This window comes from Nanorana parkeri, unplaced genomic scaffold (assembly GCF_000935625.1).
Source record: "Nanorana parkeri isolate BGI_ZX_2015 unplaced genomic scaffold, ASM93562v1 scaffold601, whole genome shotgun sequence".
NCBI lineage: Eukaryota > Metazoa > Chordata > Amphibia > Anura > Dicroglossidae > Nanorana > Nanorana parkeri.
Window position 1 is genome coordinate 467,322 of NW_017306869.1, and position 27,293 is coordinate 494,614.

The window sequence follows — 27,293 nt, forward strand, 5'->3', positions numbered from 1 at the left end:
GACTCATTCTTTCCTTTGTTTTTTTCCCCCCCCCCCCCTGTTTTTCCAATAAAAACAGGGAAAAATACAGCAATCACATGGAATATTAGAAGGTACTAATTCTAAAATTGCTCTGACATTTTAGGGGGAAAGGAGACTACTTCAGGTTAGGTCATGGCACCGATGTCCATGTAAGAAAACCTCAAGTCGTGGAAGGGCTCAGAGCAAAGAAGATTGTTCATGTAGCTGTTGGAGCTCTTCACTGTCTGGCTGTGACTGACACAGGGCAGGTAAGGTGGACAGACCTGTTCTTTGCTCATCCTGGTCACATTATAGAATAGTAGAATCTGGGGATAACCATCCCTCTACTTAAAGACATGCTTTCAAAAACAAACATCAGGAACTTCCTCTTGAATGTGAATTCTTTAATTTTAAAATTACTAAAAGCATTTAAAAACATTTTTGGTATCCTTGTCTTTGCAGGTTTATGCATGGGGAGATAATGATCATGGGCAGCAGGGAAATGGAACCACTACGGTTAACAGAAAGCCTACCCTCGTTCATGGCTTAGAGGGGCAGAAAATCACACGTGTTGCTTGTGGATCTTCTCACAGTGTGGCTTGGACAACAGTGGATGTGGCAACACCATCTGTCCACGAACCTGTTCTTTTCCAGACTGCCAGGGACCCCCTTGGAGCTTCCTATCTTGGTATTTAACTGTTGAGATATGTTTAAGAATTTTCCAGTCTAAAATGTGACATGTAGTTGCATGGGGCTACCTGATTTTTTTTGAGCCTGGTAATTGATACTTTGCCTGCAGTGCCTTTTGCTTTTATTAAATGTCTAATCAGATGTAGTATTATTAGGCCTCAGTAGAAAGACTTTTACAAAGGAGATCTGTACCCACTATAAACTGCCAAGTTAAAAGTGGAGATCTTCTCTAATACAAGAGAGATTGTAAGCTTTGATTTGCAAGAAAAGGCTTTGTTTAATAGGCTGCCATTACTGCATTGTGATAAACTTTCCTTATGTTCTTCTTTGTAGGTGTGCCTTCAGATCCAGAGTCTTCATCATCCTCCAGCAATAAAATCAGTGGTGTGAATAACGCTAAGCCGAACCGGCCATCCCTTGCAAAGATTTTGCTGTCTATTGACGGCAACCTAGCTAAGCAGCAAGCACTGTCTCACATCTTGACCGCATTGCAGATTATGTACGCTAGGTAGGAAATATTGCAGGTCAACAGATTTTGCAGGCTATTTTCTTTTCGCTAAACAAGTCTTTGGAGAATGCCTATATAAATGAATTTGCATTGAAGTAAGCTTTTATTAGTGATCATACGTTCCTACACCCATTATTTTTCATGGTAATTGTTGCCAGCTGCTTCTATACACCAAAACAATTGTACCCTAAAGAAATCTGTTGAATTTGTGTGTCTGTAGTTTGGAGGGGGGCTGAGAATTATAATTGCTATAGAAGCAATTAAATGTTTCTATTGGAGGGAGTTTGATTAATGCCTGTTTTGAGAGTAGAATATAGTTAAACCCAACTTCAACTATTATGTGTAGGCATTTGAATGTGTTTTAGTTGCTGTTGTTTATTGCTTTCATCTAAGTACATTTTCTGTATAAAGTAAAGGTCCAGTTTCGTTGAGCGTAAAAAATCTTTCCTTTACAGTTATATGTATACTTTTATTCTGTTTTGTATATTGTCATAAAGGTATGCCAATACAGCTGCTTATGCTAAGTGCTGGGTATGCTTTTATTGTAATCACTTTGTCAGCCCCAGTGTTGTAAAAAGAAACCTGACAACAGCCGTTTAAATGAGGGAGGTGACAACTCAAGTGCGCTATACCTAAGGACATTAAAGAAGGATTCCATTTCCATGCATTAACCTGGCTAATATTTGACCTCAGGCTCTCTGCAGTCTGTAGAGACACTCAAACACTCACTTAGCAGGGAGGTGTGGAGAATTCTGCACTCTCTTTACTGGTGCAATGACTGCTGAAACTATGCATGTTATGATTTTTTAAAACAAATGTAAAGCTTTGTGCTCGTCAAAATTATCTAATAGTCTTCAGAGATATTTGACACCAGTACCTCCAGCAAAAGTAATCATAAAAATTCCACGTTTGCTGCAAACTGATCCATAGTGCAGGAGGATGACTTTCTGCCATATGAATATATATTCATATTTAAGCAAAAAAACTTGCTTTCATATATTAGCAGGATCATTCAATAATGATTACACCTAATAAGCACTTAAAACTAAGAACTGCAGCAGATACCTCCGGTTGATCGGTCTCCGAAAGTGTGACATCCTTAGGTTTGGTTGGATTTATCTGGTAAAAGAATGATTAGAATAACGCTGGGACTGAGACCTGCCTTCTAAGTGCATACGTATTTGGTTGTGTCATATAAGCTTTATTGTAACGGGTTGATATAGTGTTTGGCTTCTATGCTTGTGTGCATGTCCAACTGCCATCTCATTATTAAATCATGTAATAGCTCATTCATTAGCGTCTCCAATGTGCTGATTAACAACAAAGTAATGCTTTTATAAGTGTCTGCTTTATAAATCCTTCGTGAATACTATATGCAACGTGCTTTTGGAGACATGTGACCTATCAAAATTGTGTATCACAGCTTACTATTGTTTTTTAATTTAGTTTTGTATTTTTTTTTCTCAACTGTAGGGATGCTGTTGTTGGAGCTTTAATGCCAGCCAGTATGATTGCTCCAGTCGAGTGCCCATCCATATCCACAAGCCCTCCGTCCGATGTGTCAGGCACATCTAGTCCTATTAATGGAGATGATACAGGCCTAACAATAGATTTGGAGGAAAGATTAAGTCCCAGCCCTTGGCAAGACAGACGTGGAGAGGTACAGATTTTTTTTGCATTTTTACTGTTTTGGGAATTTACCTAATGAATAAGACAAAAAAAATAATTCTCGTTAACTGGAGTGATACAGGAGAACCCTGTGGTATATGGCCTGACGCATGATTTGGAAACCGAGTTATTGTGCTTAATTTATTATTTGCTGTTTCCTTAGTATGCACATTAAATGGATGGCATGTCTTTAATTGCTTGGTTGTAGGTAGCCCAAACAGAAGATGCTGTTACTCCATCGGCTGTTACTCCTTCGGCTTCTGCTGCCTCCTCTCGACCGTTCATTCCTGTTACAGATGATCCTGGGGCAGCCAGCATAATTGCGGAGACAATGACCAAAACCAAAGAGGTGAGTGACAAATCTACATTATATATGAAATGATTCAATGTGGAATGTGACACTAATGTGGTCTGACCCTCCCTTCCTTTGCTCTCTACCCCAACTTCATAATACTCAATCATTGTCCTGTGTTTAGGATGTGGAAAGCCAGAACAAAGTGCCAGGCCTTGAACCCCAGTGCTTGGATGAATTTACCAGCTTGCTTATCCCTGATGACACACGAGTCATGGTTGACCTTCTTAAACTGGCCGTCTCTAACAGAGCTGGAGAAAAGGGCAAGGAAGTTCTGTCTGCTGTATTGTCAGGCATGGGAACTGCCTATCCACAGGTCAGTAATAATGTTGCTGGTTACATATATTCCCTTCTTTATAAAGTTATATTTAAAATGTGTTTTGCACACTGTGTGCTGAGACATGTTCTTTACGTTCCCGCATGAGAGAAATATTGGGGCTGTTCTTGTAGATCCTTCTGAAAATGCTAGTTGCCTGACTTTCTTGGCTATTCTTTGGATTCAGTGCTATGAATCATTGACCTGGAAAAATATGCAGCTCCTGGAATTTGGAGAAGGGCTAAAATTCCTTTCCTGCACCCTTTCCTGTTTAAAATCATTGACTCAAAGCCAGGCCATTTGCATTTTAGGTGAAGTCTGCGACAGCTGCCTCCAGTTGCTTTTTCTTTACAGCTTTGCTTTTAAATAGAAGTAGGTAGGCTCCACTATGCAAACGAGTGGAGACCAGTGGGCTAGTAGGCACTAGGCTCCACTACACAAACAAGTGGAGACCGGTAGGCTAGTAGGCACTAGGCTCCCCTAGGCAAACGAGTGGAGACCAGTGAGTTAGTAGGCACTGGGCTCCCCTAGGCAAACGAGTGGAGATCGGTGGGCTAGTAGGCACTAGGCTCCACTAGGCAAACGAGTGGAGACCAGTGAGTTAGTAGGCACTGGGCTCCCCTAGGCAAACGAGTGGAGATCAGTGGGCTAGTAGGCACTAGGCTCCACTAGTCAAACGAGTGGAGACCAGTGGGCTAGTGGGCACTAGGCTCCACTAGTCAAACGAGTGGAGACAAGTGGACCAGAAGCAACTGGGAAAGCTAGGAGAGGCATGGATATGGTAGTGAAGAGGCCTTATGGTAAAAAAAAAATACATTGTGTCGCATTAGTATGTAAAAATAGAGGGAATGAAAGCATACATAATGCTTGTAGCATAGCAGTGAGCTAAACTCTCACTTTTCATTTCATTCTGTTTATGCATACATCAGGTATACATATTTCCTGTATTCCCTATTGGGCCATTCTAAATCTATTTAATTCAAGTTGTGTCTCCTTCACTGCCCGAATACGTTTGTGGCTTTTTTCTTGAGTTTACTTGCTGAAGATGATCTATGGAATGCAGCTGTAAGTTCTATTGCTCTATTTTCCAAAGTGTGATAGAAGGTGTAACATGTCATATGACTTATTTGATGTCAGAAGTTTCTATTTAAAGACAAAAAACTGCTGGATCATGCAGTTATATAGAGGAATTTGTGTCAGATGTGATGATTAATTGTCTACCATATCTCTGGGTGACTGGGGAGCTATTGCTTTTGATGCTTCGGAAAAACACTGCCATAAAGTATTATTGGGGGATGAAACAAGGGACCTTTGTAAGCAGAAAGTAATAGTGATGCCCCTCTAGGCAGTAGCGGCACAGGCTCCAGTAGAAAAATTAAGGCTAGGAATATAGAGTTAATGGCTAATAAAGGATGATACAAATGTATTATGCATGATTTATAGACTGATGTTTGTGTTGGAAAATTAATGAATTACCCCGCTAGAGCCACCATTGCTATTGGACCTACTGGCAGTCACACAGCGATCAAATAAAAATGTACATTTTGTTGGGTGAATCAAAAAGTTCATAGTACCAGCACTTTAGGCATTTGGTGTCCATGCAGTGTGGACATGTTTGTAGAAAATATAATTAAGGAGCCAAATCCGGGAATTACAAAGGCTAAAACTGTCCCCAGATATGAAAGAAACGTCTGCGGTATGTCTTAGCACATGAGACCAAATGCTGTAGATATTGGGTTTTTGTAATATTTCTACTGCAGGATGGAAGATATTAAATAAAACATTTGGATTGCTGTGATATTATTAAACTTTCATTTCCTCCAGCTTTTGTATGCAAGGCCATGTATTATATATGGACCGCTGAGATTTAGCTGGTGCGTTTGGAATAAGCTTAATACTTTTCTACATGGAGGGGGTCATAACATTTAAAGATGAACTCTGGCATGATCAGATTTAGTCTAAATGCAAGAGATGTTTTCCCTTGAATCTTGGTGTGATTTGTGAATTTCTTCCAGATCGGTGCAGTCATCCAGTTTGAAACTTTGCATCTGTACAGGAACTACCTGAAATAAAGACCAATCAATGCTGCTCTCTCCCTTCTAAAGTGGTCTAAAGGTGCCCATACACCTGCCGATTATTGTACAATAATCGCGAGAAATCACGCGATCGTGAGATAATCGGCAGGTGTATGGAAGGCGTGCAACCTTTTCTACTGTACGGTCGCACATCTTCTGTCTTACAAGCAGGCTCGAAATCCCGCCGAGAGTCGTACAATTGTCGGTTTGTGGCCTGCTCGTAAGACAAATGCCGCAAGCGCACACTGCCCGTTCAGCATTGCAGTCATCGGAAGCCCGCACCTTCAGCAGGTCGGGCTTGCGATGATCGCAAGTACAAACTGCCTGTCCAAGTAGGGTAGATCGTACCTTTTTTGAATTACCTTACAACCATCGCAAGACAAAAGTCTTGCGATGGTTGTAAGGTGTATGGGCACCTTTACAGTATATCCACTCCCTACTCTAGTTTTCTGCAGGCAGCCTGTAGTCCTGTAGTGGGTGAGCCTGTTGTGTCCCTTCCCCAGCTCTGCCCTCTGCTCAGGATGTGTACAGCACAGTGATGATGTTACTGCTAATTATACAAGGTAACTGGATTTGTAAAGGCATTTGGTGCACACCATGTGGATTTATATCATTTTGGCTATTGAAGGATATATTTAAATTTAGTTTTTTTGTGCCTAGAGTTCAGCTTGAAGAATCCCACACTGGAAATTTCTCAGTGGAAGAACGTTTTTTAACTTCAAATAGCATCCCAGTCAGGAAAGCTCCTTTTATTCCTGTCTTAAAGTGATAATAAAGTGAAAAGGTTTTTAATCTATTTAAAATACTGATTAAATCACTTACAATGAATCCTGCTAATTGATGTTTAAAAGATTTTGCTTCCTGAAGAATCGGCTGGTCCACTGAGCACTGGCCCTTTAATCCTATATTAGGGTGTCTTCTTTCCCTTGCAGGGCCCTATGGAGCCACCCTTGTGTGTGCTAGTAAGCTGTGTGTGTTTCTACAAACACACCGGCATAGCAGATCAAGTCACTCCCCTCTCCCTGCTTTTTCCTCTTTCCCTCCTCCCTTCTCCAAGCTACTAGATGGACAACGGCTGGGGACTTTGCTCTCCCTTGTGAACTTGTACTGGACAGGAAGTTCATGGAAGCCGAACTGAGAGTTGGAGCCAGTTGTTTGGAAGCACGATTATTGTGAAGTGATTGGGCAAACATGTCAAGAAATACTTTGTTTGGCAACGTATATTTGTTTCATCTGTATTCATAATTGAAAAAAGAGTTTAATACTACTTTAACAGTCTGAACTTGTCGCCAGTTTGTGAACTATAAACGACTATATAGCGAATTCACAGTCCAGTGAAAACAAGAAGTTTCAGATAAAATGCAGTTTGGGTGGAATTGTTATTAAAAAGTTAAAACAGCTAAAGAATGACTTGGTATTTGCCCCATTTACTGTAATTGATATTGCTCAGCAGCCTTGCTTAAGCAAAAAAACAAAATTAAGATAAAGTAATGTCATTTCACTACTTGTTGTAGATCCTTATTAATAGTTATAACTTGCTTTTAGGTAGCGGATATGTTGCTAGAACTATGCGTGACAGAGTTAGAAGATGTGGCCACAGATTCCCAGAGCGGCCGCTTGTCCTCGCAGCCTGTCGTAGTGGAAAGTAGCCACCCGTATACTGACGACACCTCAACCAGCGGTACTGTTAAAATACCAGGTAGGTACACAGCTATTTTGGGTCAGAGTAGGTTTTTACTAAAAAGGCTTTACATGATTCACCTACTTTAGGATCCATTTGTCTAAAGCTTAGGCTTTTTCTCTTGTTTTTAACAGTCTTTTATAAAATGATAGTGCTCTCAGCAGCAGAGTATTTACATAAATGGCTTTCCTGTTGATGGACAAAAGGTGCACCTAGCTCCCACACAGTACACCAATGGTATTTTATACCTTTTTTCTGTTGCTATTTTTTATAGCTGTTCATGGGAGTTTTTATGTTACTTTATGATTGTGATAAAAACAAAGTACTCTTTGGATGTATAGGTGCTGAAGGCCTTAGAGTAGAATTTGATCGCCAGTGTTCGACGGAGCGCCGCCATGACCCACTCACCATAATGGATGGGGCCAACAGGATGGTGTCAGTCAGATCAGGTGATTTGCAACGGTTTATATTTTGGGTTTTCACTTCATTTTTTATGTCGGAGTTGTGGGTTCTCTTCATTTGTCATGGAACAGAGTTGTTTTATTTTGTATAGATTGTATTGAGAGCTTTTATAAAATGGTTTTGATGCATGCCATTTTTTTTTTACTCTTTTTTTTGTTGGGTTGAAATCTATATAAATATTTAAGTTTGGGCAATTTTGGGAAAAAAAGGATACGAACGCAATTAATTAATTGCGGACCATATTAAACACCGTAGTAGGTTTGTCTTTATAAAACAAATATGAACAGTTTGTTTTCTTATGCCTCAAAGTGCAGTGTGTCTGTGATTATAAAATAGTATTATAGATAAAAGGGTTTAGGGGAATTCTAACCTGGAAAATGGCATGTTTTTTATAGTTAGAGATTGCAATTACCCTTTTGTGACATTCATTTCTGCAAGTATATGAAATTTGCGCAGATAACTCAGGTGGGCTTTATTGGATATTATAAATGTCTGTGCTGCCTCCTAACTACCAGCCAGATTTCCCCCTCCTTTAACTAGCTGTCATTTTTTGGCTTAGAATGGAATCTGATTGGTTGACCACAAGCAACAGTTTTTATTCCTTCATCTTGATTAATGAGGCCCAGTGTCACAGTGATTGGGCTATATTGGTTGTGTTGCTTGGCAGAGATGTGGGTGCTGTGGGTAAAGTATTTTTCATTAGCCCAAGCTGTACATAACATATTACCTATAGTATCGATTTTGGCTGCTGAGATGACAGTATTTTGACAGAATCAGTACAAAAGTCTGTTTCCCCATTGTGGTTCATAACTTAATGTATTGCAAATTTAACACAATCTTGACAGATCATCATGAAGAGGGTTTTTTTTTAGAGCTGTTTGCATGGGTACTTTCCTGCTGCCCCCAACTAACAAGGACTCAAATGTTTTTTTACAAGAACACATTCTGTGACTGGACATATTAACATGTTACACCGTCGGGAATCGGTTCTTAGCACACCTAGGCTGCACCATAAAATGTAGAGAAAACTACTGATATACAATATATACAGTATGTGGCCCCCAAGCTCAAGTAGTTTATGTGAGAAAAAGGAGTTCTGGGGTCAGGTAGCAGACTTCAGAATACTAGTACATTATTGTTTTATGTTTTTCAAGTTTTTGGCTTTTACTACTGTGTTCTGCTTGATAGGCCGCGAGTGGTCTGACTGGTCCAGTGAACTGCGAATTCCGGGAGATGAACTGAAGTGGAAGTTCATCAGTGATGGGTCAGTCAATGGTTGGGGGTGGCGTTTCACGGTTTATCCCATTATGCCTGCTGCAGGTAATTATCCTTGTTTTGCATCTTGTTTCTTTATTTTGCAAATCTCCACAGTAAAAAATAAGAGTTCACCATTTAAGGTTATGTGCTTTTTTTTTTTATAAGGTCCAAAAGATCTCCTGTCAGATCGATGCATATTGTCCTGTCCTTCCATGGACTTGGTCACTTGTCTTCTGGATTTCCGGCTAAATTTTGCATCCAATCGGGGAATTGTTCCTCGTCTGGCTGCATCCCTTGCAGCTTGTGCCCAGCTCAGCGCACTAGGTATGTCCATAAATAGAGTCTGTTAAATTATTATGAGGATGCCTGAAGTTCAGCATTGACATAACTGACAAGCAGCTACTGTAAATACACAGGTAAAATAAATATGCCAAAAGATTTGTAAATCTATTCCGTCAGTCTTAGTATTCAGGCAGCCCGGCCTTAGGCACATCCCTGTGCCAGTGACCTTCCTTTTCCCTGCTATACAGCTTGATCCTGCAGGCTGCTAACTGGAGAATATATAAGCAGCAGCACAATTACAAGTTCATCCTTGTTCCTTCCTGTGTCTAGCTTACATTTTTCGACTAACGGCACTTTGCAAAGCAGTAGGGTTCTTATTGGCTTAGAATGGTTCTGTGGATTACAGGAAGCTTATGTAAAGACATACGGTATTTAGGCACTTAGCTGTATTTTAAACCCAACTGAACCTTCACTCTAAATCAACTAAATACAGTCCAGATGGATCAAATCAAAAGATGTTCAAAGTCTTATAATTTGTTTTCTTTAGATAACAACCACACCTTGAGTAGAAATGTCTGTCCCCTGGTAGTATCTTGCAGAATGTGACCATTGCTGTCTATGTGGAAGCAGTGATCTCTTTCGCAGAGGACTGGGGCACACCCTGCTGAGTCAGAGCCAGAGCTCTCCAGTAAGAGGGGATCATGACCTCTGCTTACTGTAGAGCTAAAGCTCTGAGTAAGGGGCATGTCTGACCATTGCAATGAGATCACTGCTTCCCCAAAGATGGCAAGAGTCCCACCATGCAGCTGCTGGGATGGGACTGGCTTTTCTACTCGGGCTGCAGCTGCTTTAGAAAGAAAAATAACTGAGACATTAAAAACCTTTTTTGTTTTAAAGCACCTGGAATGTATTTAACCTATTTAAAATAAGGGTTTATTGGGCTTTAAATATTAAATATGTTTTTAGTAATGAACTAAATAGTGTATTTGTATAACCACCTTAAAGCTTCCATTAATGCTTTTCTTCAGCTGCAGGTCACAGGATGTGGGCCTTACAGAGACTAAGGAAGCTTCTCACAACTGAGTTCGGACAGTCTATTAACATCAATAGACTCCTGGGAGATGGAGACAGTGAGGCACGCGCAATGGTATTCAGTTATCTCTTGCTTGTCTGTAGTGAATACTATAGTACGGGAAGTAAAAATACTTGGTATAGGAGAATATGAAATATATATATATATATATATATGTGCCAGCATTACAGAACTGATATTTCAGATTTTGTGATTGTTGAGGCTGTCATAAATTTTAATTTCATGACAAGGTCTGCAGATTATGGAATTTCTTGACTTTTTAAAATACCTGAACTGGGAAACATTACATATTTTAAAAATGCTTACCGCGCTGCATCTGCGTGCCAATCAGTTGGGACGAGGTTGCGATGTTGTCCCATTCACTTCTATGGTTGCCTTTAGTCTGCCAAACGTGACTTGCTGTATCATTTTGTCCATCTGTGAAGCAAAGAGTTGCGGCCATGGCATTGTATACAACACTGTCCAGCCACAGTGGTAACATTGCAGCTGACAGTAAAACCTCAGGTCAGCCACCTGATTTAACCTCTCCTCTAAACGAGGCATAAGGGTGGTCTGATCATTGGCTTGTAATCTGGAACACCTGATTCTAATTTCATAGACTTGAGGTGGTGGTAAATGTAGAGGTGTACTTCTTTACATGCCAAGTCTGCATTTTCATGACTTTAGAATATAAGAATGAATACACCATGTTAGTTTTAAGTGTGTACCTTCTTTTACACTTGACTGTGTATATATACACAGAGAAAAAAAGAGAAGGGCGCCCACCCTAGTGTAGAGGGTTTTAATGATTCTGAGTACAAATACAGAGTAAAAACATACTCACAAAAGTGGATCAATAAAAGCATAAAGATGAGCCTATGCAACTGTAGAATGCCTGCACATATGCCTGTGTGTCAGCACGGGACTCCTGTGATGACGCGTTTCCGGGGCCACGCCCCCTTCTTACTCAGTAACCAAGCACCACCTATACTATGGTATTATTTTACGGTGATACTACCAAAAGGTGCTTGGAAAAACAAATCTGATACCATGTCTTTAAAAAATTGTAATGGGTACATTTATGCTGATTAATATTATTGTTTGTTGTGTCTTTTTATTTCTCTAAAGAGTTTCACTGGCAGTGCATTAGCTGCTCTTGTAAAGGGACTGCCAGAAGCGTTGCAAAGACAATTTGAATACGAAGACCCAATTGTAAGAGGAGGAAAACAATTACTCCACAGCCCATTCTTCAAGGTAATGTCCAGTTTTTATCTTTCTTTGTCTTTCCCCTAAATGATTACCTTACCTTCTTAAATGTAATTATTCTTTACCGCTCAGAATACAGAATAATCATAACATGTACTGGTAAATATGTGGTTAAAAAGTTATTAATTTTTGTTATCCTGAAACCTTGCTTTAATGTAAAAAAATGTATGTATTGATTCTTTCCTGGGATGCAGTCCAGGTGGGGTAATTTCTTCAGTGACGTTGTTCCTATAGGTGCTTCATGTGTTGATGGGTAACCCATGAGGACCAGCAGAATTTGAAAAAGTGTGTGTGTGTGTTTGGGATGGCAGAAGACGCAGCAAATAAAGAAATTTGAAAAAAAAAACCAATATTATTTGATGTATAAAATAAAGAGTACACATACAATGTTACTAGCAAAAAATGTTCTCAAAGTACACAATAGGTTTATGATGTACTTTCCAAGCATGCTGACTTTGTTCTTCTCAGTTAACACCAAGCATAGTAATACTTTTAAGTATTTTATCAAATACAAGTCTGACTGTAAATGTGTGATGTGGCTTTGTTGCTGTCTTGAAGTCTAAAGGGCTTCAAATTCTTTTGGATTATTCATTTTTTTGACCTTCACATGTAGGTGTTGGTTGCCCTTGCTTGTGACCTAGAGTTGGATACTCTTCCATGCTGTGCAGAGACTCACAAGTGGGCTTGGTTCAGAAGATACTGCATGGCTTCCAGAGTTGCTGTAGCATTAGACAAAAGAACACCACTACCACGACTATTTTTGGATGAGGTAAACAGCTTTGCATAAATCTTGGGAACTATTATAGCTGAAAATTTAAGATTTCTTTCTCATCCTTCAAATGTTTGTATCTATCTGTAAAGGTTGCTAAGAAGATACGAGAATTAATGGCAGATAATGAAAGCATGAACGCCCTTCATGAAAGTCATGATATGTTCAGGAGACAACAAGATGAACAGCTTGTTCAATGGATGAACAGGTTGGTAGTACTGGGTGCCCTACGAGCATCCACCAATAATAATGCTAAATGTATTAACCAAAGCACTGATGGCTATGGTGAAGGCTTTATAGAACAAAACTGATTTCTTTGTAGACGACCAGATGATTGGACATTGTCGGCTGGTGGAAGTGGAACCATCTATGGCTGGGGTCATAATCACAGAGGACAGCTTGGAGGGATTGAAGGTGCTAAAGTGAAGGTGCCAACCCCTTGTGAAGCACTGGCAACACTCAGGCCAATCCAGCTGATTGGAGGAGAACAAACATTGTTTGCTGTCACAGCTGATGGGAAGGTAACGTTGAAGGTTCTAAAACAAACTTTATGCTGCTATCTAGAGCTTTGAGCCTTACTGTGTTCTCCTTTTTTTAGTTATACGCTACAGGATATGGGGCTGGTGGACGGCTGGGAATCGGTGGCACAGAGTCCGTGTCCACACCAACACTGCTGGAATCCATTCAACATGTATTTGTGAAGAAGGTGGCAGTAAATTCTGGTGGCAAGCACTGCCTTGCTTTATCCTCTGAAGGAGAGGTGTATTCTTGGGGAGAGGCAGAAGATGGGAAACTAGGCCATGGAAACAGAAGGTATAGTTTAATTAATCATTCCAAATGTACTCCAACATCTTAAATACATAAACTTTGCCAAGAAGTACCTCCATCTTCGAAATGATCACAAGTGATCAAAAATGTCAATGTTCTAGTCGAAGTCTAACCAAAATTTTGTTTTAGAATTATATACCATAGTGTTAGAAACTCTGACAGGTTTTTTGTTTAACTGCCTGCCTTTATTGCTTAATAATAGAGTTTTCATAATGTTGTAGGTATCATTTGGCTGGTTTGAAGTATTTAATTTAAAGAGTAAAATGAGCTTTTCTAATTTTTTTTTAAAGAGTAGGGATAGTTTAACACCTCTGTTGGTTTACTCTGTGTTCTGTTGGTGTTCCTTTTTACTCTCTGTAGTGGAGACACAACAGTGAGTGAAAGAATATCTACAAAAGGAGGGTAATTCTGCTTTAAGACATTTGCCAAGATTTACCTCACCTCCTGTTCTGGTGACAGCTGTAAAAGTTTGATTTTGCCAACACTATCTTTCTGATTAGGGATGTCCCGATGCCACTTTTTCAGGCCCAAGTACAAGTACTTCCCCTCATGTACTTGCTGATACCAATTACCGATACTTTTTCTTAAAGGGGCAGGTGACTTTAAATGATCCATAGTACAACTACATGTTGTGTACTATGGATCATGATTTAACCTATTCATGTTAGCAGAGGAGAATTGTAAGTCTATTGTTGCAGTGCATTCTATATGTAGTATATAGTACATGTACTATAGAGTGCACTGCAACAATAGATTTACAATTATCCTCTGCTAACATGAATGGATTAAATGATCCCTAGTACAGGGCTACATACAGATCATATAACCCATTCATGCTAGCAGAGTATAATTGTAAATGTATTGTCTGCACTGTATTAGCAGTGTGTACTCTATATGTACTCTATATGTAGTACATATAGAGTATATACTGCTAATACAGTGCAGACAATACATTTACAATTATACTCTGCTAGTACTGTACATGTACTACATATAGAGTACATTACAGCAATAGAGTTTTTCAATTATCCCCTATCCCCCTGTTAAATCATGATCCATAGTACAACTACATGTTATGTATGTAGTATACTATGGATCATGATTTAACCTAATACTCTATATGAAGAAGTAAATGTACACTTGCAATCAGATTATAAATACAATACTGGCAAAGTGGCAAAAACTACACCACTTGCCATCTCAGCAGCACAGGCCCTTACTTACTGGTGCCTGTTCAATGGAGCCTCATGGGGTGCCGAATGATTTTTTTTCTCCTCATGTGAGGACGACGTCGGCGGCGCTGAGAGGAGGAGCGTTGCGTCACTGCTGTGGGCGGAGCTACAGGCGGAGTCCTCTGGGCAGTCGCGAGCCAACTACATTAGACCCCACCTGGAGCTCCGCCCACAGCAGTGATGCAACGCTCCTCCAGCCTACCCAGAGGACCCTAACCCCAGCCACGACAGAAGGTAAAAAAGAAAACAGCGCAAGCTTCAGGGCATTTTAACAAGTACAAGTACTTGTCAAAATGCCCTGTATTGGGCCCGATTCAGATGCTAGCATCGGTATTGGGACATCCCTATTTCTGACTATGGTCAATATGACAGAATGTGTGAATATACCTAGTTGGGGTACAGACAACAATAAAGACTTGACCTAGATTCTATATGTCTATATATATATATTCAAGTTTTGGCTATACTAAACTTAATGTGACACTAAAATCTGAAGTTAAATCTTACAAATGCATTCAAGTATCCTAGCTATTAACAAAACTGGACATTATTTGTACATCACTCAGTTGTAGACCCTCAAATCATCTCTGAATTCATGCTGACACTGTACTTCCTTCTGGAGGGTGGCTATTTTTGTTCCCCATGGTCCCTGTGTGTGTTGTAAAGTAGCCACCGCTCCAAGTTTGCTCCTGTGATAGACTGTGACTTCAATACAATTTAGTAAACTGAACATGAGATTGTAGTCAGTCACGTGAGCGAGCTTGGAGTGGTTGCTACTTTACAAACACACACCCTGGGACCATAGGGAACAAAAGTAGCCACCCTCCAGAAGGAAGGGCAGTGTCAGTACCAATTTAAAGATGATTTGAGTATTTACAGCTGAGTGATACACAAATAAACCTCATTTTTATTAATATAGTATTTTAATGGATTTTTAAGATTTAACTCCTGAGTTTAGTGTCGCTATAACTAGACCCATTGCCTCTCTCATAAAGGTATTCAGTTTGGGTGTAAAAATTCAGCCCACCAGCTGTAGCTCTAAATCTATGGTTGTGAGAACGCATTCGGTGTGTAATGGTGGGAAGGGTTACTACTGGAGAGAAATACAAGAAGCCGATGGATGATGCAACAGAGTAGCACCTGTTTAACTGTTTTTGTTGAACTCTCTTTTATGTGCTTGTATCACTTCTGTTTTTATTATTATTGTTATGCTTATAATTTTTCTTCTACTTGTAATCTGTATTTTGCATGTTTTAATGTTTTATTTTTTCTAGCCCATGTGATCGGCCTCGTGTAATTGAATCCCTTCGAGGAACAGAAGTAGTAGATATCGCTGCTGGAGGAGCGCACAGTGCTTGTATAACTGCAGCTGGCGAACTCTATACTTGGGGAAAAGGACGGTATGGGCGGCTGGGTCATGGTGACAGTGAAGATCAATTGAAACCCAAACTGGTGAGTCTTTGGCAGCATCACCTTTCTTTCACATTCTTTTGTCTTCTAGTTTCTGATACAGTTTTCAAACAGCTCAACTCTCTACTGCAGTTTTTGTGGGTTCAGGTTTGTGGAATTAGAATGCGCCATAGTTAACGATCCTCCTTTTTTAAATTCTGTTAGGACATGCTCAATATTAAAGCCCTATCCTACCTTTTTCTTGAATTTCAAGTATAATTATCTGCAGCTCTAACAATAAAAAAATGCAACACTTCCTGCAATGCTCGCCTCCTCTCCAGTGCTTGCAGACTCACCAGTTCATGGTCCACCGCTGTTGGCTTTTTTGGGATTGAATGATGCCTATCGTCATCCAGGCAACTTCCTGTGAGCCCAGGCCCTCATAGACACATGAGGGGCATCCATACATGCTGATCTGAACTTGCAGTACTCTTAATCAGAATGGTGCTCACTCGTGAATGCCATTCTGTCCAGGAGTAGGGACCACTACAGGAGAAAAAAAGTAAGGGCCTGTGACCTCATCGGACTGCCAAAAAGACTGCAGGAAAAATGGTATTATTGGATTAAAAATTATAATAGTTGCAGGTAAAGTGGGGGCTTAAAAACGGCAGATCATCTTTTAAGTGAAACAATAGGTGTATGCAGACAACAGCTTTTACTGACGGTGCAGTTCGATGATAGTGGTATGTTCCTTCTCTGACCCATTCAGATCTACTTTTGTTGATTAAATATTACAATTTTTATATGCAGTATTTCATATTTACCTGATTAAAGGAAATTGGAAAATATTCTTACCTTTTTTAGTACTGAATATAAATGTTGACAATACATCTAAATAATCCAGAAAATCTACTAAGAATACCTGTTTCTATATCTGCTGATAATCTGCTAATAGGCAGAATAGGTTTGCATATATTTAGAAGGTCTCCATAAGGCTAATTGGCTGCTGTGGATTCCCCAAGTTTTAGGTATAGTTAAGCAGAGACAGTGTTATATCAATCCTACACCTCCATGCTGTCAAACACCCAACCACTGGTTTTCAAACTAGCAGTATTATAAAAAGCTTTCTGGATTGCTAGGTTAAAGTGGGTAGACGTGTGAGGAAATTACGCATATAATTTGTGTGGCCAGTAGGTGGCATTTGGCTTCCTATATCAAGAAAGGTCTGTTGCAAATAGCAACCTGTTCTTCCTCCAGAAACTGTGATAAATTCTTTCTGTCTTTAATCATTAGAGGTTCTTTTATGTTTTTTTTTTATTAAGATGGTGATTTTATTTATACTTTTTTGCTTAATTCTGTTAACAGGTGGAAGCCTTACAGGGATACCATGTCATTGACATTGCTTGTGGCAGTGGAGATGCTCAAACCCTCTGTCTCACTGATGATGATACAGTCTGGTCTTGGGGAGATGGAGACTATGGAAAACTTGGAAGAGGTGGCAGTGATGGCTGTAAAGTTCCCATGAAGGTGGGAGTTTTTTCTTTGTTGTTTTTTTTTATATTTTATACATAGTGTATTTTTTGCAGATTCAGGTTGTGCAAACGCAATGTTACATGTTTGTGGGAGATGTTTCTTATATTTCGGGCTGTTTACACTGGGATTGTAGTGAAGTGAAAGCAGTGACAGAATTTTTCTTCCCCCAAACCATGTCTTTGGGGACCTTAGGGCATTGCTGAGAGCCTGTGACCATTTCAGGAAGGTCAGAGGTACTCGTACCTAACAGTTCAGCATCTTGAGCTTGAAAAGTGCTTACTTTATGCATATATGATATTATTTGATAAAAGTACAGAAACAAAATGTTATTTTAATTTAAACATTATTTAATAGCCATACACACTTACTGACCACTGCCTTCATTCTTGATGGCATATATTAGGACAGCTGCCATCTAAAAACATTTGCAGTAAATAAAGGAAAAAAATGTTTCCTGGCAATACCCCATGTGGTTCATAAACCCTGGTTGGATAGATAGATAGATAGATAGATACACACATATATTGTGCGTCAGTAAAATATTTATCACAGGCTGTTAATTAGATAATCTGACTGTTTACAAGGCTGTTAGTTAGCATTAATAGACCACAATATTCTGGCACACTGCTGCTCCTTCCTGCAGTTTTGTACAAGTTGCTGAGTCCTATGTATGTTTATTTTTTAGAGCATTCTGATAATTATATCTATAGAGACAGCTGTAAGACTACAATTGTTTACTTGGCACATGTCTAGGATTAATGTTTACTGCTGTTTCTTCCTTCACTTGATTTGTGAATTCACATGCTGATTTGTGGTTTCAGTGAGGCTGGGTTCACACCTGGGCGTTTTTCCGCGCTTTCGTACTCGCGGAAAAACGCTCAAACAGGGAAATGCCATTATTTTCAATGTGCATGATTCCCATCTGGGCGTTTTTCCGTGAGTACGAACGCGTGGGAAACCGCCCTACGCCCAAAGAAGTACATGTACTTCTTTGGGGCGTTTTGGTCGGGCGTTTCCATTGGGATACAGCCAAGTAGCCCTCGGAAACGCGTGTTTTTCGCGCGTTTTTTTTACCGCGAATTTACAGCGAAGTGCTGTAAATTCCCTCTTAAGGTTTATAAATGTTTCATGCTTCTCCATTTTAAAAATGGACGCAGGCAGGCATAGTACAGTACATTATGTGAACGGTCCTACTTGTAGTCTTGTACAGCCAGCCTTGTTATTTAGAGATTATAGTCAGACAGCACAGATTCTGCTGTTCTACCTTTGACCTCTCTGAGGACGATACTGTAGTAACGCCTGGTCTACGGCCTGCCCCAGCCTTTGATAGGAAGAATAAATGTGCAGCAGCACGCTGATGAGTTCATCACGATGCTCCTTCCAGGAATCGCCGCTATTAGACATCACTTTGCACTACTTTAACCACTTTAAGACTGGGGTGGTTGACCCCCTTCCTGTCCAGGCCATTTTTCAGTATTCAGTGCTGAGGTACTTTGAGTGACATTTATTAAGTCATGCAACACCGTGCTGAAATAAATTTCATATAATTTTTTGGGGACACATAGAGCTTTCTTTTCGTGGTATTTGATCACAACTGGGCTTTTTATTTTTTACTATATAATGAAAAAAGTACTGAAGTTTTTGCAAACCCCCCGGCTATCGCTATGTTATAAAACTTTTATTATTAGCTGATTTTTTGGTAACATATAAAAGATGGGGTCACGTCTGGTAAATGGATACCAAACCTGTCAAGTCTTAAAATTGCATGAGCCTGTTAAATCGCAAAACAAAACTACTATACCCAAAATTGCCTATACCCTATATATTGCCTTCATCGGTTTAGTGTTAACAGTGATTGATGGCCCTAGAATTATTGCTTGCACTCCGGTGATATGAAACGTGTGGCGCAATCATCTAACAAGCTTCTAGTGCTGCTCACCCCTATTAGATTACACGATGCTGATTCTGATTGAATTTCCCAGCTGCATATGAAAATGTATTTACTTTTTAATGGATGAAATGGTAGTTATGCTGTATGTGAAGGAGAACCAATTTACTTGTTGTTTTTATGACTTTTTGTTAGCCCTGTTTTTGAACTTGTATGGTATTTTCTTGTATATTGCTTTCAGATTGATTCACTGACTGGGCTCGGTGTTACCAAAGTGGAATGTGGCTCTCAGTTCTCTGTGGCACTGACAAAGTCTGGTGCTGTCTACACATGGTATGTTACTATACATATAACATTGCCTGTTACTGCCCTTATACATTAGTTTTGACAAGTAATGCATGAAAAACGGAAGTGGTACCAATAGCAGCCAATCAAAACTCTTTTTTTTACAAGAGCTGGAAATTGCTGTTGGTAATCGTTGTGCTGGGCAAGTAATGGAGCACTGGCTGAGAAACAACCTTCATAGCAGAATCCATATACATAGAGCCCACTGTGATAATAAAATATTACGTTGAAAACATGTTTTAAGTTTGGCTCATATCTTTATCAAATAATCTGTCATTATTTTTGGTAAGCCAACCATATCATTATCATATTATTATCATTGTTTATTTGCAGGGGAAAAGGGGATTACCATCGACTGGGTCATGGTTCAGATGATCATGTAAGGAGGCCGCGACAAGTCCAGGGTCTTCAGGGGAAGAAAGTTATAGCAATTGCCACAGGGTCATTGCACTGTGTATGCTGCACAGAAGATGGTAAGCTACATTGTTTTCTATGCAAGAATATCTCTAAAGAGTATTTGTTTTTCAGTGTGGATATTGGAATCACAGTTGCTAGCCTGAGAATTTATTTAGAAGTAGTACCTTTCTCACTATTAAATTAGGCTGTCTGAGATCCTGAGCTTTATAGCCAATTTCACGGTGGAAATAGCTAGTCTTATTACTTGTTCCCCAAGGATATAGTAGTTTTATTGGTGCTTTAGTTTCCTAATATTTTGTCAAGGCTTCTCCCTCTGTAAAAATCTCAGTACTGCTTCTAGTAATCATGCAGGACTATCCATCCAGTAGTTTTACCATGCTTGCCACTGGAGTTCACATGACTGATTGGAAGTTGGATCTTTACCTTGATCCAAACGATTCTGGAGGATTGTATGATAAAGTGTTCAAGTAATGTGAGCCACCCAGGTATCTCATCAACTGTTGTGATGAATGTGTGCTTTGAAATGCTGTTTCTTTTACCATCTGCTGGAGACGGATTTCTTTTTCAGTGAGTCATTCATAATTAGTCCTTAAATAATTTAACATGGAATAAACAAGAATTTCCTGTTTATATAATTAATAGGGATGCACTGATACCGTTTTTTCAGTATCGAGTACAAGTACCCATTTTTTTTTTTTTTTATTGCTGGGAAGCCGGCTCCATGCTGCCTCGCGGCACTGCCGGTCAGAGGGAATCTCCCTCTGACCGGCAGTTCCGGTATTAGGGTAAGTATCGGAGCATTCACCCAAATGCTCAGTATCAGCACCGATACCAGTATTGGTATTGGTGCATGCTTAATAATTACAATACTGCTCTGCAGTTTTGAATGTCCTCTCTCACAGTGTCTTTTTTAATTTATTTTTTAGACCATAAAATTAATAATTCCCTATCTTAAACTACAGCTACTAATTAAAGAAGCCAAAAGACTCACCCTTTAAATATTAATAACCCTATAAACAAAACTTATTCAAAAATTAAAGATATGAGCCAAAAAGCTAAAAAATAGATGCAAAAGGTTTAGAATATCCTGCATTTCCTTCTGTTGTTTTTCAGCTTAAATGTAATTACTTTGACTTTTCAGTTAGACATTTGGGTTTCAGCATTTAGCACTTTACACAAGACAAATAACTTCTAGATGGGGCCCTCCAGCGACCTCTATCTTTAGCAGTGTCAACAATGTGTAATGGATTTTAACATAAGGTAGACCTAATCCAAGGACAGGTAACAGGACAGTTGTCAGTAGACTACTAAGGACCAGTGCTCTAGATAGTGGCCAGAGAGCAGAAGTGAAGGGAATTACACTTAAATGTACTCAGTATCTCACCAGCATTTTTTTAGGCTCATCTAATTTTTTTTATTGTTAAGTGTGATATATTAGGGCTTTGTGGTATCCTAAGCCCTTTCACTCAGCCAGGAAATGTTGAACATTATGGTTTTTAGTAGTCAATACAAAAAACGAAAATAAATAATAGCTTGTGTTCAAGCTCCTATGCTCAATGACTGTATTTTGCATAATTGCAGACCTCCGATGTCTTTAGTTATTAGCTGAGGAGACTTTTTAGCCTCAGGAAGACTGTTAATATCAGAGAGCAGGCCAGGATGACTCTGAAGGCAATTTATCTACTAGGGCTGCAACAATTATTTTCATAATCAATCATCAAATTAAAAAAAATTCAAAATACACAAATTGAGTGTGCCAAGTCTTGCAAACATAAATTTTACTTCAGAATAAAACTGCATGCACAACTTCATGCAATCATACCGCACTGGAATGCACGACATTGTGGTACCGCATGTTCCAGTGCAGGTGATCACGCTGCAAAAACACAGAGCCGATGAAACACCTTCTTTCAGCGAGAAAGAGAGAACAAGGGGACCCAGACCAAGTAATTGTTAATGAGAATCGTTGACAACAATTCTTATTATCGATCGATCAAACAATCACTCACTCAGTTAGTTTCAGCCCCAAAATCTACTCCGATGGGGAAAAGAAAAGGAGAACGTATAACTAACCTCTCAGGATTACAAATACAGTACAGGATCTGTGTTTTATTTACATGTACATGTATTTTCCATATTTGCCTTAACAATATCCCCAGAGGGCCCCTTCCTTCTCCCAGGCCCCAAATCGGCTGTATGGCATGCTATTGATATAGTTAAGCCATTGTGTGGCTTTCATACTGCCTAGGCAAATATCTAATTGTGTAAAAGACTTTACAATCTTGTTAACATCCTTACTGGTAAATCCAAAGTATGTTGTTCAAGTAGATTGTAAACTTTGATCACCTTCAATGTATACAGAAGAGTTGGGCCAGATCCCCCTTGTGCCATCCTTACTTAATGCAAAGCAATATAGCCAAAACATCCAACTCAGCCTGACAGTCATACAGTTCCTCTGGTGGCATATTACCAGGAGTGTGTGTTGCTTATAAATATGATAATTATAACCTGATTAGAAGACCATAGACTTTTATCCCCTATGTTCTACATAATGCAGGACCAATTTCCTGCAATAGAAGGAACCCTATTTCTATTGGCTGCAGATTAACTGGCTGCAGTACTTCCTTTTGGAATGACACAAAAGGGACAGTTTCCTGCATGCCAAGGTTAGGATGGAGGAGAATGTGAGAGTGCATGCTATTATCCCATGGGAGTCTAAAACAACTATGGTCCCCCAATGTGCACTATTTTTTTTCAGACTCGGGCTAACCAAGAAGATTCAGAATCCTGAAGGTTTGCCATTTTTATAAATAATTTTGAGTTGGGCATTTCAGGATATCACTCTGTCGAGAACAAAATATGTTTGACTGCTAACAAGATATAACACCATTTTTATTTTTTGGATTTGGAATTTTGATTTAATTTTGACTGTGTGACATTCTGTGCTTCTGGTATATGGTGTCTATTCATTGCCTGCGGATTAGTTTAAGGAATTGTGACAAGGTATTTAAGACCATATGTTATTGCTTTAGCAATTTACACAGTCCATTTACAGCTTCAGTATTGTCTTAAAGGTCCATCTGTTTTAAGCAGATGTTCTTAAAATGTGCACTGTGGGTGGAACACTCCTGGTAGTTGTAGTCTATACTGTTAACCACTTAAAGACCAGGGTGTTAAACCCCCTTTATGGCCGGGCCAGTTTTCAGTATTCAGTGCTACAATAATTTGACTGATATTTATTCAGTCAAACAACGCTGTACCAAAATCAATTTTATACCATTTTTTCGGTACAGATGGAGCTTTCTTTTGGTGGTATTTAATCACCACTGCGGTTTTTATTTTTTACTATAACAAAAAAAGGGCCTTAAATTTTGAAAATAAAAATGTTTCCCTATGAAATGTAATGAAACATTTATTATCACCCTAATTGTTTGGTAAAAGAATTTTGGTAAATAGACACCAAACATGTCAAGCCTTAAAATTGCATGCGCCCGCAATATCGCAAACAATGACAACACCAAAAATTGGCCATAGGCGATGCTTTAAACGTTTTTTTCCGCTCATCAGTTTAGTGTTATCAGTGATTAATGGCCTTAAAATGATTTCTCGGACTCTGATGGTCGCAGGTGATATGTAAAATGTGCGGCACAATAGGTGCAATCGTTGTTATCGCACATAGGTGCACCTGACGCATGTTTGCGTGTGTATGTAGGACAGGGGACTTTTTTTTTATGCTTTAATTTTTTTTATGCTCCTTTTTTAAAAATTTTACACTTAACTTTATTGCTATCGCATAGGGGGATAAGAAGCTCCCTATGTGATAGCCAATTTACATGACAGGCCCTCTCCAAGACCCCAAATGTCACCTAGTGACCCCAAGAGAAGCTGATGAAGCAGAGATTTGCTTCGCTAGCTTCTCCCCAGCTTCTATAGCTGGGAATGACGGCTGAATGCGGAAGTGGTGTGGTATACGATCTCCCTTTGATCTCCTGTGACAGAGCAGCCTTGCTGGTCCCAGCCATGCCAGGGGGGGCTGGGGGGAACCGCACCTAATACAAGCGATCGGGCGTCTCTGATCGCTTGAATGTAAACAGGCATTGCTGGCTTTTTACATTTTTGACAGTTACCCCACTCGAGCACCGTGCTCGAGTGGGGGGAGGTGAAGAACGTATAAAGATGCCCACCCGCTCCTGTAAGGTTCCCATCCGGCCGTTTACCTATGGCCAGCGGATGGGAGGTGGTTAATGAGCACTGATATATGCAATTGTGTCTGTGAGAGACCTTGTTGATGCAACCTCACCTTTTTAGGGCCGGTTCACAACACAAACTCTGCGTTCCAGTGCGTTTGGCCTCTGGAACGGAAGCCAGTTGGCACCTTGCGTTCACGGGTGGGAGGGGCCATCCGCAGTACGATCGTCCATACGTGGAACGCAGGCACATTAGTGCTTGCGTTCCGGTCCAGTTCGCAATGCAAAAATACTGCAAGCAGTATTTTTGCAGAACGCACTGGACTGGAACGCAAGCACTAATGTGCCTGCATTCTGGGTGAAGCCAAACGCACTGGAACTCGGTGTTTGTGGTGTGAACCAGCCCTTAGTAGCAGAGTTTGGCTGTTCCTCACCCAGTTTTAAGCCTGCTACACAGCTGTTTCCGTTAATAACTGTGTTTCAACCTACATATGAAATTGGTGATTATTAGAACCTGCTTGGTATAATTGGTTATTTATACACCTGAATCTAATCCTACAAAATCCCTTACTTTGTGCAAGTGTAAGAATTTATGCTGGTTTGAAGCAAAAGGGTAGCCACACCAAATATTGATTTGATTATTATATTTCTTATATTCACTTTGCATTTTGTAAATTAATAAAATGAAACAGTAAAAATATATATATTTGAAAGCATTCTTACTTTAGAGGATTTTGTCCAATGGACAAAATATCGGATCTTTGTTATTTTCCTAGATCAAAACTAGCAGTTAACCCTTGCAGTGCGGGGGTAGCCCCCCTGCAAGGGTTAATAGAAATTTGGCCCAGTATTTTTGCAGAACGCACTGGACTGGAACGCAAGCACTAATGTGCCTGCATTCTGGGTGAAGCCAAACGCACTGGAACTCGGTGTTTGTGGTGTGAACCAGCCCTTAGTAGCAGAGTTTGGCTGTTCCTCACCCAGTTTTAAGCCTGCTACACAGCTGTTTCCGTTAATAACTGTGTTTCAACCTACATATGAAATTGGTGATTATTAGAACCTGCTTGGTATAATTGGTTATTTATACACCTGAATCTAATCCTACAAAATCCCTTACTTTGTGCAAGTGTAAGAATTTATGCTGGTTTGAAGCAAAAGGGTAGCCACACCAAATATTGATTTGATTATTATATTTCTTATATTCACTTTGCATTTTGTAAATTAATAAAATGAAACAGTAAAAATATATATATTTGAAAGCATTCTTACTTTAGAGGATTTTGTCCAATGGACAAAATATCGGATCTTTGTTATTTTCCTAGATCAAAACTAGCAGTTAACCCTTGCAGTGCGGGGGTAGCCCCCCTGCAAGGGTTAATAGAAATTTGGCCCAGTGTTCCTCTTTATAACGGCAGGTACATCTAAATGCATGAGAACTTCATCTGGCATGCATGGAATTTCTTTATGCTTCCCAGATAATTTCTCCTGTGCCTAAATAACCTAAACGCTGGAATGCAAGAGTGAATGTAGCCAGAGACTCCAGTGGTGATAACTCCCCGGATAAGTATCAGATGCAAAATCCTGAAGGTTTGCCATTTTTATAAATAATTTTGAGTTGGGCATTGCAGGATATCACACCTGTTACTCTGTCTGTCTTCTTTTGAGAACAACATATGACTGACTGCAGTGCTAACAAGGTATAGCACCATTTTTTTTTCTTCCTCTGACTTGGAATTTTGGTGTAATTTTGACTTTTACATTCTGTGCTGCTGGTATATAGTGTCTATTCATTCCCTTCCCATCAGTTTAAGAAATTGAAGGTAAATAAATGAAGGTATTTAAAACCATACGCTATTGCTTTAGTAATTTACACAGTCCATTTACAGCTTCAGTATTGTCTTGAAGGTCCATCTGTTCTAAGCAGATGTTCTTAAAATGTATACGCTGCGGGTGGAACTCTCCAGTGTTGTAATCACAATGCTTTTATCGCAATATACACTTTGATATATGTAATGTCATGCTGTATGATCCTTATCTGCCTGTATGTGCAGATAAATATGTGGTGAAACCTCAGCTGGCTAATTTTATTTATTAGTGGTATTTCTATAGCGCCAGCAATGTACATACTGCACATTCACATTAGTCCCTGCCCTCAATCAGCTCAGGATTTAAGGTCCCTAACTTTCATTCATACATACACATACAGGGGCTCATCTAGATAGGAGGCAATTCACTTACCAGCATGTATTTGGAGTTATCCCTCTATTAGGGATGCACCGATATATCGGTCGCCAAAACATATCGGGCAAAAATTGCACTTTTGGCTAAATGCCGAAAGTGCAATTTTTCTGCCGATCGGCGCATCCCTGGTTTCTTTCCTCCCTGCTGGGCGCTGCTCTGTGTCCCAGCGGGGAGGAGAGAAGGTGTGACAGCCGGCCGAGCGCTGCGGGAGGAGAGCGCTGTGAGTGGCCGGCGTCTCTCCTCCCGCACCGCTCAGCCTCCTATCGCAGTCCGGCAGAGCGGTATGTGGTCAGAGACAGCACGCGCTGTCACAGGAAGCTGAGCTCTCCTCCCTACACCGCCCCGCCCAGCCTCCTGTGACAGCTGTCAGAAAGGAGAGCCAATGCCATCACTCAGTGATAGAGATCGCTGAGTGTTTGTAAATAATTGAGGACATTGAGTATGTTTACTATATCCTCAATTATGAATGAATGGGAAGTGATCTACATCCCCTCCTGTTCATTCATGATTGTGGTTATAGTAAACACACAATGTCCTCCATGTTATGAATGAACCGTAACACTCATAGAGGATTCCTGTTCATTGATAACAGGGGGTGCAGAAAAACAGATTGAGGACTCTGTGTTCTCAATCTCTTTTTCTATTTTAAAAGGGAAATATCAGGGGTTTGTTTAGACCCCAATATTTCCCCCGAAGCCCCTAAAAGTAAAGTAAAGGATACAAATATTTAATAACAAAAGAACAAATAAAAATTTAAAAAAATTAAAGTTTATAAAAAATAAATAAAAATAAAATAAAAAAACTAAATTTTGGTTTCAGCCTGACCTTTTTTTTT

General features: G+C 39.8%; 1 protein-coding gene across 1 annotated transcript in view; it reads left to right on the forward strand.

The window, feature by feature from the left end:
- Positions 1 to 27,293, forward strand: part of LOC108792118 (E3 ubiquitin-protein ligase HERC2) — a 134,041-nt gene that overhangs the window by 88,149 nt on the left and 18,599 nt on the right. The window contains 20 exon segments of the mRNA XM_018562815.1: positions 125 to 269; positions 463 to 688; positions 1,024 to 1,198; positions 2,672 to 2,858; positions 3,075 to 3,215; positions 3,343 to 3,534; positions 7,155 to 7,308; positions 7,632 to 7,739; positions 8,941 to 9,072; positions 9,175 to 9,333; positions 10,320 to 10,438; positions 11,492 to 11,617; positions 12,243 to 12,398; positions 12,491 to 12,606; positions 12,721 to 12,919; positions 12,997 to 13,211; positions 15,733 to 15,910; positions 17,213 to 17,374; positions 19,510 to 19,601; positions 19,947 to 20,086. Coding sequence (XP_018418317.1) covers positions 125 to 269; positions 463 to 688; positions 1,024 to 1,198; positions 2,672 to 2,858; positions 3,075 to 3,215; positions 3,343 to 3,534; positions 7,155 to 7,308; positions 7,632 to 7,739; positions 8,941 to 9,072; positions 9,175 to 9,333; positions 10,320 to 10,438; positions 11,492 to 11,617; positions 12,243 to 12,398; positions 12,491 to 12,606; positions 12,721 to 12,919; positions 12,997 to 13,211; positions 15,733 to 15,910; positions 17,213 to 17,374; positions 19,510 to 19,601; positions 19,947 to 20,086 — 3,122 coding nt within the window.